At 42.9% G+C, this 15,872-nt stretch overlaps 1 protein-coding gene across 3 annotated transcripts in view; it reads right to left on the bottom strand.

Moving 5' to 3' along the window:
• The window catches only part of atrnl1b (attractin-like 1b), a 252,548-nt gene that overhangs the window by 180,014 nt on the left and 56,662 nt on the right, over nucleotides 1-15,872 (bottom strand). For all 3 annotated transcript variants that reach the window (XM_035404118.1, XM_035404116.1, XM_035404117.1), the window contains exons 2-3: nucleotides 8,136-8,219; nucleotides 7,681-7,794 (exon numbers count right to left, since the gene is read on the bottom strand). In XM_035404118.1, the coding sequence (XP_035260009.1) occupies nucleotides 7,681-7,794; nucleotides 8,136-8,219 (198 nt within the window). The remainder of the gene's footprint in view (nucleotides 1-7,680; nucleotides 7,795-8,135; nucleotides 8,220-15,872) is intronic.

Here is a 15,872-nt window from a genome sequence, read left to right as displayed (position 1 = left end):
TTTTTACATTTAACCTTTATTTACCCAGGGTAGGTTCACTGAGCACGGATGCTCTTTTGCAGGAACGCCCTGCTTCACAATCATACACATTCACACCTGGGAGCTGCCCAGTACAACCACAATCCTCTATTGTTGGCCACTGAGCAGCTCCACTGGAGGGATAGAACTTTTTTTTTTTTTTAGCCAATTAAATCGGGATGATTATGTGGCTGGAGAACCAGATCTGGGATTTTTAGCCAGGACACCGGGGAACCCCCTACTCTTTGCGAATAATGTCATGGGATCTTTAATGACCACAGGGAGTCAGGACCTCGGTTTAACGTCTCATCCAGAAGACGGCACCTCCTACGGCACAGTGTCCCCATCACTGCACTGGGGCATTGGGGTTTATTTGACCAGAGGGAAGATTGCCCTCTGCTGGCCCACCAACACCACTTCCATCAGTATTCCCTGGTGGTCTCCCATCCAAGTACTAACCAAGCCCACACCTGCTTAGCTTCAGCCAGTCAGCAGGAGCAGAGTGCGTGGTGGTATGGTTGCTGGCAATAAATTCAGTTTGTCGAGGTTTGTTCCCTGTGGAGCACTGTCTCACTCCTGCCAAAACCAACCACAGAAGAAGAGTGTACAGAAAAAGAGACACGCCCCACGGAGAGGCCCACGAGAAGAGAGGAGTTATTCATCACCATTGACTGGAAGAGAGGCCTCATCACCCCAGGCCCCTAAACTCCCGCTGCAGACACAGCATGTTTTATTCACCACGTTCGTGTTTACAGTGAGGTTCATTTAGCTTTTCTTCGTGGCTGTGTGTTCTTTGTAGGAGCAGTATCAGTGCCCCTGGCCTGTGAAACAGGCCTTCCTGACAAGTGGTAAAATTTGGCAGTGAAATTGTGTGCATGCACTGAAAGAAATTGTGTTGTAAAAAGCCTGGTGGACGAGATTATAAAAAATACTAAAATATTACTGCTAAATATATCAATCAATCAATCAATTTTTATTTGCATAGTGCTTTTAACAAAGGAGCTTTGTCACAAAGCAGCTTTACAGAGAACCGGCCCCCAAAGAGTAAGCCTAGGGCAACAGTGGCAAGGAAAAACTCCCTGACTGATAGCAGGAAGAAACCTTGAGCAGAACCGGACTCAGAGGGGGAACCCATCTGCCGCGGGCAGGCACCGGTTTGTTATGGAAAGTCAATAGTGGCAGGAGGCGGGAGTGTTCTAGCTGGTCTAGCTGGTCTAGGGCTGGAGCTCCGGGCCGGGGGGGGGGGGGGGGGGGGTGGGTGCTCAGCAGACTTGGGCTAGAGCTCCGGGCAGGTGCCCAGAGCCGAGGAAAATGAGAAAAAAAATAAAATAATATAAACATTGTTAGGGGGTTCAAAAGGTAGATTAGCAAGCAGAGCAGAAGAGACAGAGGTGCCTGTGTGCAATAAGGAAAACCCCGGCAGAATAAGGCTATAGCAGCATAGCTAAGGGAAACAGAGGCAGGGGCCAACGCAGCCATGAGGGCAGGCTTGAGACAGTTATCACCAGACCATGACCGGTTCAGCTTAAAACAGCACTACCAATGATGATCCAGTGACAGCACTAACCGCTCAGTCCACCAGAGACTCTATAGCTATGCCCGCCACACACTCCTGCCCCTCAAATATAGGAGAGACTAAAAAGATATGTTTTGAGCCAGCTTTAAATAAGGTGATAGTGTCTGCGCCCCGAACATGGGCAGGCAACTTGTTCCACAGGAGGGAAGCACGATAGGAGAAGGCTCTACCACCTATGGTACATTTAGCTATTCTAGGAATAACAAGGGGGCCTGCACCCTGCGGACGGAGTGTTCGTAAGGGAATATAAGGAAGAAGTAAATCATTTAAGTACAAAGGGGCAAGCCCATGTAAGGTTTTAAAGGTAAGAAGTAGTATCTTATAGTCTATTCGGAATTTAACTGGCAACCAGTGAAGCGATGCTAACACTGGGCTGATGTGCTTGAATCTCCTTGTTCTAGTGAGAATACGAGCTGCTGCATTTTGAATTAGCTGGAGCCCTTTCAGAGAGGAATTTGCACATCCAGACAAAAGAGCATTGCAGTAGCCTAATCTTGAAGTAACAAAAGCATGAACTAGCATTTCTGCATCATGTAAGAACAGAATTTTCCGATTTCTTGAGATATTTCTCAAGTGATAAAAAGCAACCCTAGAGATGTTTTTAATATGTATATCAAATGCAAGATTTGGATCAAAGGTAACACCAAGATCTTTGATTACAGCACTTGAAGTAATGGAGATTCCATCAATGTTAAGCATATAGTCAGATAGTTTGCATCTCAGGGACTTGGGCCCCACTACCACTATCTTGGTCTTATCGGAGTTTAGCAAGAGAAAGTTTTGGGTCATCCATTCCTTTATGTCTATAAGACAGGCTTTGATCTTTGACAGCTGGACAACTGCATCAGGTTTAACTGATAGATACAACTGGGTGTCATCTGCATAGCAGTGTAAATTAATGCCATGTTTGCGAATAACTTGTCCCAGGGGGAGGAAAATATATCAAAATGTTACATAAGATTTGGCTGACACGAGTACATTGAACTTTGGCTACACATAGGGAATCTTAACGATTTCTTAAGGACGCAAGGGAAAAACGTAGGTCTAAAGCTGGCAGTATACTCAGTAAGAAGAAAGAACTTCAGGATTGAGAACCACCGGCGAACATGTCCACGAACACTAAGGGTTATCCTACTACATATTATGGAAACACTTAAGTTTCAAGCCATTTTTTATAAGGGGTTCCTTACAGAAAACTTTAAGGGCAACCTTAGCCTCAGTAGTTTTATGCAAGCAGCCAGCTACTCCAGTACAGAGAACCAAGACTGTTACAGCAGCACAGAGCACCAGACCTGCTACTCCGACACAAAGCACCAGGCCTGCTACAGGAGCACAGGGAACTAGCGCTGCTACTCCAGCACAGTGCACCAGGCCTGCTACACTAACACAGAGCACCAGGACTGCTACAGCAGCACAGAGCACCACGCTAGCTAAACAGGCACAGAGAACCAGGCCTGCTACACCAGCACAGAGCACCAGGCCTGCTACAGCATCACAGAGAACCAGGCCTGCTACTGCAACACAGAGCACCAGGCCAGCTACAGCAGCACAGAGAACCAGGCCTGCTACAGCAGCACAGAGCACCAGGCCAGCTAAACAAGCACAGAGAACCAGGCCTGCTAAATGAGCACAGAGAACCAGGCCTGCTACAGCAGCACAGAGGACCTGACCTCCTACAGCAGCACAGAGAACCAGGCCAGCTAAACGAGCAGCCTGCTAAACGAGCACAGAGAACCAGGCCTGCTACAGAAGCACAGAGCACCAGGCCTGCAACAGCAGCACAGAGCACCAGGCCTGCTACAGCAGCACAGAGCACCAGGCCAGCTACAGCAGCACAGAGAACCAGGCCTGCTACAGCAGCACAGAGCACCAGGCCAGCTAAACAAGCACAGAGAACCAGGCCTGCTAAATGAGCACAGAGAACCAGGCCTGCTACAGAGCCACAGGGAACCAGGGCTGCTACAGCAGCACAGAGGACCAGACCTCCTACAGCAGCACAGAGAACCAGGCCAGCTAAACGAGCAGCCTGCTAAACGAGCACAGAGAACCAGGCCTGCTACAGAAGCACAGAGCACCAGGCCTGCAACAGCAGCACAGAGCACCAGGCCTGCTACAGCAGCACAGAGAACCAGGCCTGCTAAATGAGCACAGAGCACCAGGCCTGCTACAGCAGCACAGAGCACCAGGCCAGCTACAACAGCACAGAGAACCAGGCCTGCTACTCCAGAACATGATCTGCGTCACTACAGTTCTTGATTCGACTGTTCTGGGCACTTGAGAAACACTGGGGGCCATTTTTATTCCCAAGACAGACTGGGCCGAATTATCCTCACATACTGATGAAAGCACATATTAAATGGAAAGGTCACAATGTTCATTACTGAGAATTAGCAAAAGTAGGATTTCCCAAATCTCAATGAATTAAATTAAAGCAGTCACACAATTTTACATCCTTAAACCAGACTTGTTGCAGAATTTTCTGATCCTTAAAAGTTTGAATATTTTTCAACTCACTGATTCTGTTAATGAGGATACAAGAGAAATGAAAAACATTGTTAACCTTTGCCTCCTTCATGCTGAGAGCCCACTGAAACCTGCCTCTGCAGGTAACTCTACCAATGATACCAGTCTCTGCAGGAAACTCTACCAATGATACCAGTCTCTGCAGGTAACCCTACCAATGATACCAGTCTCTGCAGGTAACTCTAACAATGACACCGGTCTCTGCACTTGACTACCAATGATACCAGTCTCTGCAGGTAACCCTACCAATGATACCAGTCTCTGCAGGTAACTCTACCAATGACACCGGTCTCTGCACTTGACTACCAATGATACCAGTCTCTGCAGGTAACCCTACCAATGATATCAGTCTCTGCAGGTAACTCTACCAATGATATCAGTCTCTGCAGGTAACTCTACCAATGATACCGGTCTCTGCAGGTAACCCTACCAATGATACCAGTCTCTGCAGGTAACTCTACCAATGATACCAGTCTCTACAGGTAAATCTACCAATGATATCAGTCTCTGCAGGTAACCCTACCAATGATACCAGTCTCTGCAGGTAAATCTACCAATGACACCAGTCTCTGCAGTAAACTCTACCAATGATAGCAGTCTCTGCAGGTACAGTGGTCACTGATTTCAGATGACATGTTTGCCGGCGCCGCGGCAGTTATGCCGGCCAGAAGGAAATGGATGTGGGGTTCTGACAGTAGAGGGCAGCAGAGTGTAATATTTCCTCATAAGGACGGCTTCTACTATTCTACATGGCCACATTCCTCATTGTACTTGACGTCATGCCGCATTGCATTTCGGGGTGATTCGCAATCTTAAAATGAGTTTAGCTCTGTGATTTTAAGATTAACATTAAAAAATAAAGCCCTAATACCAGCTGATATTGGGTTGGTATCAGCATAGAAGCCATTCAAATATTTGTATGGATCTGGTAACTCTCTTTTAAAAAAAGAAATTATTACAACAGTTTGCAACATAAAATTCGTAAGACCCTAACAGGGATGTCAATCGCCGGTTTTGGTGATTTTTCAGCAAACAAACAGTTTATTTTTCACAATTTCATAAATGTTACTCAAATAGCAACATATAAATAGGCTACCTGCCATGGTTCTGTGTTCCTGTCTGTGTTTTCCCTGTTGGGCCGCCAGATGGCGGCACTTCTGTTTTGTGTCCTGTTCCCCCTGTGTAATTGTATGATTGTTTTCAATTGTCCTATTATTGGTTCTTGGTTGTCTCGTTTTCCCTGCCCTCTCTGTGGCCTGATTGTTCATGGTGCCCTCCTGTGTCTCGTCAGTGTCTGTTCTATTTAAGTTTCCCTCTTCCTTGACTCAGGTGCTGGATCCTTGGTTATGTCTGGTTGTGTTTGTGCGTAAGCCTCTTCTCATGTACCTGCTCCATGTGTTCCTGCCCATGTTCTGGTTTCCTTGTGGTTTTGGATTTTCTGGATTTTCTTTGTTCCTGTGTTTTGAAGTTTTCCTTCGTTTGTTGAGAGCTGCCTGCGAGGCCGTTTGTTCCCTTTGTTACCTTTTCCTTAAGTAAAGTCTTTTGTTCTTATCTTTTGGAGTTTTGAGTTTGTCCCCCTCTGCGTTTGGGTCCAAACCCCCCACGCACCCTGACACTACCTAACTTATCAGAAAATAACAGCTGTTTTCTTTAATACGATTTAATACGAACCAAAGTCAATTGAGCAATTATTAAAAAATCTAGCCTTTTTGTTATAATAAAAACCAAACATAATACCATAAACTTTAAAATCGAGAGCTAGTTCAGTTTATGTAATTGTATGTTTAATATCAGTCAGCAATACGAATGACCAATGGATTCTCGTTTTTTAAAATGAATATCGAACACCCATTAATTTATTGCTTTTTAATTTATGTTCCTGAAACAGAACAGGATTGGCCAAAAACTACACAGATCCTTTCTCCCCAATGATAGTTATCACCTGCCGAGGGAAGCAGCTAATTTTTTAACATGTATTAAAGGAAACAACTATTTTCTTATGTTCTGGAAAGTCAGCAATTTATATATTATTATTTGATTATACTGTAGCATTTATGCTATTATGGATTAAAAATAAATTGTCAGACTCTGTTTTCTGAAAAATCGGTTTGACTTTCTTAGAGGTATGCATCATCTCACACTGGCAGCAGGTTGGGAACTAGGAATCAAAAAGACACGTCTCCTTTTCACCGTAATTAAAAAATAAAAATAAAAAACACCCATTTGTAAAACTAAAATGCTTTATACCACACTGCAGACATGATCTTAAGCCTACGTAATGATCATGACTGATAGATGGCCTAACGTAACACTCTTCATCAATTTCTGAATCTGATTTACGCCTCTAATTATTCATTTGCGAAACAGAAGGAACCTTTAGGTTACTAACGTAACCCCGGTTCTCTGAAACATCGAGTGGAGAGATCCACCTATGGGGAATGACATCCGGTCATGACTCCTCAGAAGCATCCCATGCACCAAGTCTGGCTCTGACAGACAGTAGCGCGTCCAATGCTACAGGAGGCACCGCCTTCCTGTAAGAGCATATAGGACACTGCAGCGCTACTACTCATCAGTGAACATATTCACTTCTCGTGCGCGGCAAGCAGGGCAGTCTTGGTGGATCTCTCCACACGATGTTTCAGAGAACTGGGGTTGCATTAGTAACATAAGGTTCTCTTTCATCATCTCGTTCTGAGATCCACCTATGGGGAGATATGGACAACTCCCAGATTGCCCTACGCTCACAGCTGAGAAACTGTCAGGCCAGCAAGGGCAGCCTCTCCCATTGAGGGGAGGGCGTGTCTGGCACATCCCATGTAAGGAAGTACTAAACACAAAGCAGGTGAGGGCAGATGCGTGAGCTTCACAAAGAGAACTGCGTGGGCTACCGGAGTCCTGGTGACGTTCAGGCGGTAGAACCTAGCAAAGGTATGTCGAGAAGCCCAGCCTGCAGCTGAACAAATCTCCTGCAAGGAGACCCCACGGAATAGGGCCCACAATGCAGCCATGCCCCTCGTAGAATGAGCCCTCAGGCCCAAGGAGGGTGTTATCCCCTTTGAGTCATATGCCATAGCAATAGCTTCCACAAGCCAGTGAGACAGCCGCTGCTTAGAGATGACGTTTCCTTTGCAGGGCAGGCCTGAGGGCTCATTCTACGAGGGGCATTCTACGTGGGCCCTATTCCTATTTTTTACCAGGACTGTAATAACCCTACCAATGATAACAGTCTCTGCAGGACTACCAATGATACCAGTCTCTGCAGGTAACCTGGCTGTAATGAGGCTGTCAGTTGAGCACCTGTCCACTCACACACCTACAGGCCTCCTGGGGGCAAGGCTGTACGACAGTGCAAAGGGGCTGTGGACTCCAGACCGCTGGGCTGTCAACCCCTATACGAATCCCCCTATGTGGCCAGGGGTTTGAATCCCCACCATGACATTTTCTACACAGTAATCCAAGCTCCATTTGTGACACAGTCTGCTTACTCATCTTAATACATTTTTTTTAAAAAGCAGTTACATTTTCAGCAAGAGATGGATACGGAGATATACTGCACTCACCTGAAAACAGCGATGAGAGGGGCGTATATGGAGTCTCCATCGTACACGTACATGTGGTCCCAGCTGCACTCTGTAGCAAAATGGTTGAACCGTAACCTCAGAACCGCATTTGGGCTGAAAAGACAGGGAGGGGTGATGTGAGTAAAAGGCCAGAATAGGCAAAGGGGTGCCTGTGATTGACTGGAGGGAATACTACATGTAGACAGAGGCAGGTTCATATATGCTATTGCCTTAAATAGTGGATAAGTGGGCTTGTACAAATCTGCCATTGGATGAGACATTGGGTGGGTGGGCTCTAATCTGTGATAGGCTGAGGTTATGGACAATCACAAATTTGGTTGTCTGTTGCAGTGAGTGCAAGGGTACGTCCATATCTGTCTGGCTGAGGTGGTGAACAGGTACATATTTGTGATCAGCCCAGGAAGTGTATACACATCTGACTAGCTTGTACTCACTATCCTTCAATGAGCCAGGTGCATTTGGTCTTGTATTTGTAGTTGATTGGTCCGTCCGTCAGAAAGCCTGACGGCTCAGTTACCCTGTAAAACACACAGAGCAGAGTACGGTCAGCCAACAAGCGCATAGTTAGCAAAATTATTTTTTAAATGATCAAATATTTATGGAATAATGAGCATATTGCATTGTTTTGCCAAAGCAGAAAAAGCAGCTGGAGTAATTTATTTTGGGGACAGTGTGCAGGACAGTTTTTCAGTTTACTGCCCTGTACCACAGGCTACGGTACCCTTAGGTGGGCTTCCCCCAGCAAGACCCATCCGCATGCTTACAAGTAGCCAGAGGTTAAATTGGGATTTGGGAGGTGGGTGGACCCTGAGATCCGGTGGGAGGTGGGTGAAAAAAGGTACAAACCAATGAATGTCTCAGCTCAAAATAGTTGTGCACATAATTGTAATTAAGGAAAACAATGTTTTAAAAAGAATGTATACTATTGATGCAAGCTTTTACATAATATATTTCAGGTTTATTGAGTGTCATTCATGCTGAGAATTTTTTTTACCCACAAAAATAATCGGTCATCCTCCTCTTGTCCTCACTTTCTTCCTCCTTTATCCATCTTTCTTAAACTGGTGAGGCGCAAAACTTTCCTTTAAACTAATCATTGATCTCAAACTGTTTTAATTAATTTTTAGTGATTAACAAGCATGCAAACATCTGACTAATCAATTGGAAAGGGACACAGCTTCTTCGCATTGTGTTAGGGAGATTAAATGATAAATTCAGTTTAGAAAAATCAGTTTTAATCACTAAGCAGTGGCGGAATCTTCCGTCAATTTTCACTGAGTACCAATGCAATTAATCCACAAAATAGGCTACTCAATACTATCATATATAGCCAGCTCTCCCCAAATAGACAGTTTAGCGAGTAGCCTGGGCCTTATAGCCTACATGTATTTTCATTCTCAGTACGAAATTGTGCACATTTTAATCAACATTGTTTGCGGATACCATGCACTTCTTTCTCCGCACTCGTATTCATGGAAAATATCTGCAATGCGCAGATTGTAAACAAAATTGAACTGCAGGTTTTGTTTTTGCTGGGTTATTCTGAAATCTAACAGTATATAACAGACTGGTGTATCTTGCTTGTTAAGTGTAGACTACTTGGTGATTAAAACGCATTTTTAACGGATAAATTGAATTTATGATTTAATCCCTCTAACACGGTATGAAGACGCTGTATGTTACGATACTTACCATTTGATTAATCCGATTGTTGGCACGCTTGATTATAAAGGATAATTACTCATGGAAACAGGTTGAGATCAATGATTAGTATAAAGGAAAGTTTTGCGCCCCACCGATTTTCAGCTCACCAGTCGCCGCTGAATAAAACGTTATAGGCTATGTGGGAAATATTCAATCCTAGCTTAGCTGCTGACCAGCAACCTGCTGATTTTGCTCAAGCAATCAAAGTTGCCGTTAATAATAGCCGCGTTAGCTCACGCATTAGCAATATGAACCAGGGGAAGAACATCGACTAAACTGATGGTCAGTCAATCAGAGATGTGTCGGCTACTGGCGATTTGACTAGGCTAATTTTCGTATAACTGTCTGGTAGACCTGCTGTTAACCGAGCAAGTTATCGTCGTAGGTTTTCGCCACAGTCAGTTAATGAGCCAGTGACTGCTACTAGCTACTCCATCGCCGTTGTGGTGTTCACTTGCTGGGTGACGCTAGCTGACCCATCGTTCGCAAGTCACTTTCTACCAAATAAAAATTAACACTGTCAGCGGTGATTAACAAATCTACCAAGTATTTTAATAACTGATCTGCAGGCGTGTAAATATGACAACGCACTTTAAACCTTAAGACTCTTAATTCGCTTCGTGAAACAAAATTTTGCAGTGTTTATCCCAAAATTATAGGGATTATAGTAGCTTTGTCACATGCGTGAAGCATTGCCCAGGTAGACATTTACGGAATGTACACGATTGACAAGCCGTCAAACACGTTTGACAGATTGAATATTTGCAGCTTAGGGTTAGCTAGCTAGTCAAATGGCTTGGTAGCCGAAGTTGCGAACTGTTTTAGCATAGGCTACTGGACTACCAAATATAGCAAGCTGATTACGCTTTCTGCCAACTAATTATTTGGTTAAGTAGGCTAAAGGAAATAGTAAAAATGACTCGGCTACCGAAAAACCTAAGAGGAGAATTATTTTATGGTTGTCTAGTGCAGCTGTAAATAGCACGCGCCATAATGAAATCACAACGAAATGAGATGCCTGCATTTTCTGACTTCGCACAGGTGGACCGTGGTCGGAGCCGCAATGTCAAGGCCAAGAGGCGCCACCTCCCACCCCAGTGACCATAGACTGTAGCCCTTACTGTAGCTTAGTCCTCCGTAGTAATCAGGAAGTGACGCAAACTGTACCTCATTGGTCCACAACAAATATTATAACAGTGCCTAAATGACACAATAAATCATGGAATCGACCTATGGACAGTCATAAGACGAATAAAATACACATATTGTGACTATTTGTTGTCATGAGAAAAAATTGTTGACTTTGTATTTTGACCGCATCTGTACCATAGACTTACATGGAAACCGGATATGAAAACACCTATACTGGAGCCAACCGTAGTGGGGCTAGTGAGCAACCAGGAACAACAAAACCAGGAAGTCTGGTTTTGGCCGCTTGGTCCACCCCCAGCTTAACCCCTGTAAGTAGCCTACAATTAGGTTTCCCAGGAGAAAGTTTTTTAAATATGAATAAATAATTTATATTTAATTCAAACTATTTAAATAAAAATTAACAGAATCCTCAAAAGCAAAACTTTGATTGAACCATGACATAACAGCTCCCATCCACTCCATTCCCCATAATTGCCTTTAACACCTGAACCTGATAAACTAGTCAGTGGATACTGTCTATATATAGTCTATATAACCTTATAAAACACACCAACAATGTGAATAGGTTGCTCCTATGAGCCTGACAGGCAAATTCCTATCAGTACCAATGAGAATGCATTAGACAAAAGCTAGCTGAAAGACAGATTTATTAGACTTTAATTGCTATTGCAGATCAGTGTAATTCAATAAACAAAAAATGACAAACTGTAGGCACACAAGATGTTCCTTTCAACCAGTTTCAGACCAGCCCTTTATAGTCTAACTACAGCAATATTCAATTCAAATACTATAACAATAAATTTTATAGTTGAAAAAGAATATACTTCACAGTTATGTAAACATTTGCAGGTCAAATGTAAGACACAAAACGCTTCAGCTACATTTTTCTTGACCCACCCTGGGGTTAACAATAGCCCTGGTCTGAGTATGATTGCAGCGCTAACTGTGGTCAGATCAGGGGCAGTTATCCATCCAAAAACTCAAATGGAAGTAATGAAGTGCGTATTTAAAATATTTTAAACTTGTTTCATTCCATATTGACACACGTGAACAAAGGTACATATTTAGGCTACACATAATTTGGCTAGTTCTTCAAAAAGGATCACATTTGAAATCAGTTTTTGAGCATTGAGACAGCAACAGTGATCATGGTTTTGTACGGGAATAATTTTGTAGTGGAATAATTGACCAAACAAACCAAAACTTCCCAAATAAAACTAACCTAGGGGTGACATAGCTCAGGAGGTAAGAGCGGCTGACTGGCAGTCGGAGGGCTGCCGGGTTGATCCCCCGCCCTGGGTGTGTCAAAGTGTCCCTGAGCAAGATACCTAACCCCTAATTGCTCCCAATGAGTTGATTGGTACCTTGCATGGCAGCCTTTCACCATTGGTGTGTGAGTGTGTGTGAATGGGTGAATGAGAGACATCAATTGTAAAGCGCTTTGGATAAAAGCGCTATATAGGCTAAATGCAGTCCATTTACCATTTTACACATTAATTGTTTCAGATGGTGTAGAGTCAAGCGTCCATTATTTCACAAATGTTGACTGTGCTCGTGCAACGGGGACTGGAAGAGGAAACGCCATTTTTTCAGAGCTTAAACTAGAGTTAAACTAGAGAGGAGTTAAACTAGAAAAGGCATGTTTCAAAATAGGCCCAATTATAACCTTATGACATTAATTGCAACACTGAAAATATTTAGTTGCGTCAACGGGCTGGCAAAATGTCTGCAACCGCAACCATGCACAAACCCCACTGCCAATTCGGGAGTGTAGAACTCCGCAGAATATAGTTAAACTCACAAGAGTGGAGCAGAAAGACCGTTCAAATGAGGATTAGGATGGCAGTTTTGCCAACCAGCCAAGTTACGCCTTAGCGGGGCATGCCCCATACCCCGACGCATAAGCAAACTAAGCCAGAGGGCCCCCAAGAGCCCTTGAAAGGTTTTTTTTTCCGATATATTATATTATGTCAATGGTAATCATACAAAAACGCAATATTATATTAACGGGCTGGCTAGCTAATACTACTGGTTCAATCAATTCCTGTTGCCTCTGTCAGAGCTTCATGCGCACTGTAAAAGACGTTAACTGCATTTTGATGCAAGCACACTCAGTTAGACTAACATTAGGTTACCGTCATATGGTTACAGTCATAGACACGTATATATGTCGATGGTTACAGTCCTCTCCTCTGCGTCGATGGAAAAAGCAGCAAAAAAGTAATGTCGCAAAAAAGAACAGGCTATCCTTCTGGACCAGAGAAAAGAAAGAAGAAAAAAACAGAAGCTAACGTTAGCTAGCTAGTTAGTTAACAACATGTGGTGTATTTGTGTTTAAAAACAAATTGAAGTATGGGGTCATAATGAGTTTAAGGGGGCCGTCTGGTTGGTCGCTCTCTCTTTATTGGTTAAAATGTAAAGGGTAGTCTGCCGCTATGGTCAGGGCGAGTTCAATCTTAATGAGGCAGCCAAAAGAGAAAGAGATTTATGTGTGCACGGAGAAGAGAAAATAAAGTGAGTTGCTTTAAAAAGTTAATCGGTATTGATTTAAAAGAACCCTGCATCTCAGGATATAACACAACATAGCCTATGTAGCATATCTTGTCTTGTCTTAGGAAAGTAAACGTTTGATTAAACATCCCTAAATAGCCTTGATCTTAATCCACCTAGTTCTATGTATAATAGGAAGCTAGCTAACTAGCTAGCTAGAGAAATTTCGATTTTGACGGGGGAAATCTAGCTAATGTGTTAGATTAAAACTCTAGAGAAATTTCGATTTTAACTGGTAGACAGCTAGCTATTCATAGTTGGTTTGAAATAAAAGCAAGCTAACGTTTTCGTGTTTGTATACTGAGCTTGATGCTGATAACAGCATAACATTATTTAACACTAGCATTTTGTGATTTTTGGTAAAATATTCCACTATCAATCTGGCTTAATTAGCTAGTTATAGATTAAAGGTTTTTTCTTCTGTGTAATAATAACTTGTTGCTGCGTATGTATTTCTGTAATGAAAATAAGCTTCTATTCTATAAACTTGTTACTGAACAGCCTAACATTATTTACATTACCATTTTGGGGTCTTTGCTTTTATATTCCAATATCATTATGCCTTAATTAGCTAGTTATAGATTAAGAGTTGTTGTTTTATGTGTACAAATTGCTTGCAAATTGCTTGCTGCTGAGTATAACAATTTATGTTGGTAAAATAAACTCATTCTATTCCATCAACCATCCAATCCATCAACTCATACTATATGTATGACATAAGCAACACAGCTACAACTAATAAAATTGATAACGGGTGTGTGAGATTTACAGTAGGTGTGCGAATGATCAAGCATTGACAATAGTCAATAGTACTGGCGGCGCAGAGGCGGTGGGGAGCCCCCAAATCAAATTCTGCTCAAGGGCAGTGGTGTACTGGCCATCGGGCATACCGGGAGAAATCCCGGTGGGCCGGTGGACCGTCAAAAAAAATCCATAAAGTTTTTACCTGCCCTGTCTGTCTCTTTACCGGCCCTCTCCCAGTGTGCCTGTCATTCGGGGTGCGCATGAGAGCGTGCTGCGTGTGTGTTCCGGGACTGGGCTCACTGACCGATCACAACCAAGTTAGTCAATGTGCGTTAACATTCTAGACTAATGCAAAAGTAGCGCGCAGCAGTGAGATGGCCAACTAAAGCCATGGACAAGAAAATGTCAAAAAGTAAAGGAGGGGCTTGGAACAGACATATGCTACTTTCCATTGCAAAAGCCTTTGGATACGTTCAGAATCACCTGTCAACAATAAAAGACTAGCCTATATCATTACCAGCAAGAACTAGGGTGCTAAATTTAGTGGGCTATGTCCTTTAAGAGACTGTAAGCCTATGTATTTAAAAACGAACGAATAAATGAATAAGTAAGGAATAAACCACGACGGGCTGTCCCGTTATTGGAAAATAGCCTAATGTACGACGGGGGTGGTGATCCGGCCGAGGCAAAGCTAAGGACAGCCTGGAGAGGTTTATTCCACTTACACAACGGGTTACCAACAATGACTATATATGGTTACTTTAATATTTATTGATTTTTATCGACTTAATCACCTGAAAGTGAAATATTCTTCCGTGGCCGTTTGGGCACATTATTTTACTGTTGTCAAGCAAAATTGTGGTTTCTATTTGTACCGTTGTTAAGCAAAAACCTCTGGTCGAATTCTATGAAACCAACGATTCTATCAAGAAAAAAAGTTCCTTCTTGTTTCATACCATACAATAATTAGCACCAATTTTGGTCATTTTTGTCATTACATTATTTAAGAAAAGTACATGAAACCATAACTCATAACTGTCTTGCGTTTTAAAAGGTTGCGGTCTCGCAGTGTAGACATTGCATTTTTCCAAGACACTCTGAAACCGGGTTTGAATGCCAGTTAGCTTTATGATAGGTTCGCCGTCACTTGTCACCTAGCCAATATTTAAATTCTGGGTTTTAGGTCAGAATGGTCTCAGGGCATGCTTGTTATGCCGGCTAGCTAGCTAGCTAGCTAAGTATTGAATTGTATTCAAAACAGCGGTTAGCTACTACAAACGGAATCGTTCACAAAGATACGGATGAAAATGCGTCCCGTAGCCATGAGTTAAATAGGGAACGCCTATTCTACTGTCCAAATAAGGGACGATTCCGTATTTTGCGGGATGGTTGGCATCCCTAAATGAAGTAACTAGAACCGTGATTCAACATTGCCATCTACTGCGACATTGGACATTGAAAAGGGGAGGGGACGTACAACAATTCAAAATTGAAAGAATAATGTTGCTGTTTTAACTGCTTTAGACTGCTGGATTTTGTAGAGCATTGATTTTATTGGAGTTGAAAAAATTTAGACCCTTTTTAACCCTCAATGGTGCCTCACTAAAGAAGGAAGTGATCGTGAAAATGTTCACAGGTTCGGGATCTGAAGGAGCGTTTGGACCCGGAAATGGCCTGTGTTGGGAAAGCTACTTGGAAAGTGTAGTGAGCTAAGCTACCAGTTACTCTACATTAAATTAAGCTTCACTACACTGAAGCTACCCCCCAGAGAAATGTAGCAAGCTAAGCTACAACAACATGGCAAAAGTAGTTTACTACATCAAAGCTATTATTATTTTTTTTTACACTGAACCAACTTCATTCCAAGGAGGCCATTTTAGTTGGGTGGACCCTCTACAAAATAAATAAAATTCTACAATTTTGTATACTGTATTGTTCAAGTATCAATGAACACTTAATTCTAACATCCATGGACAGTCATGCACCTTACTACCATAGAAATATTCACCTGACTTGCACTA

The sequence above is a fragment of the Anguilla anguilla genome, chromosome 2, assembly GCF_013347855.1.
Source record: "Anguilla anguilla isolate fAngAng1 chromosome 2, fAngAng1.pri, whole genome shotgun sequence".
NCBI lineage: Eukaryota > Metazoa > Chordata > Actinopteri > Anguilliformes > Anguillidae > Anguilla > Anguilla anguilla.
Note: the sequence above shows the minus strand (reverse complement) of the source record. Positions and strands in the feature narration are given on the sequence as shown.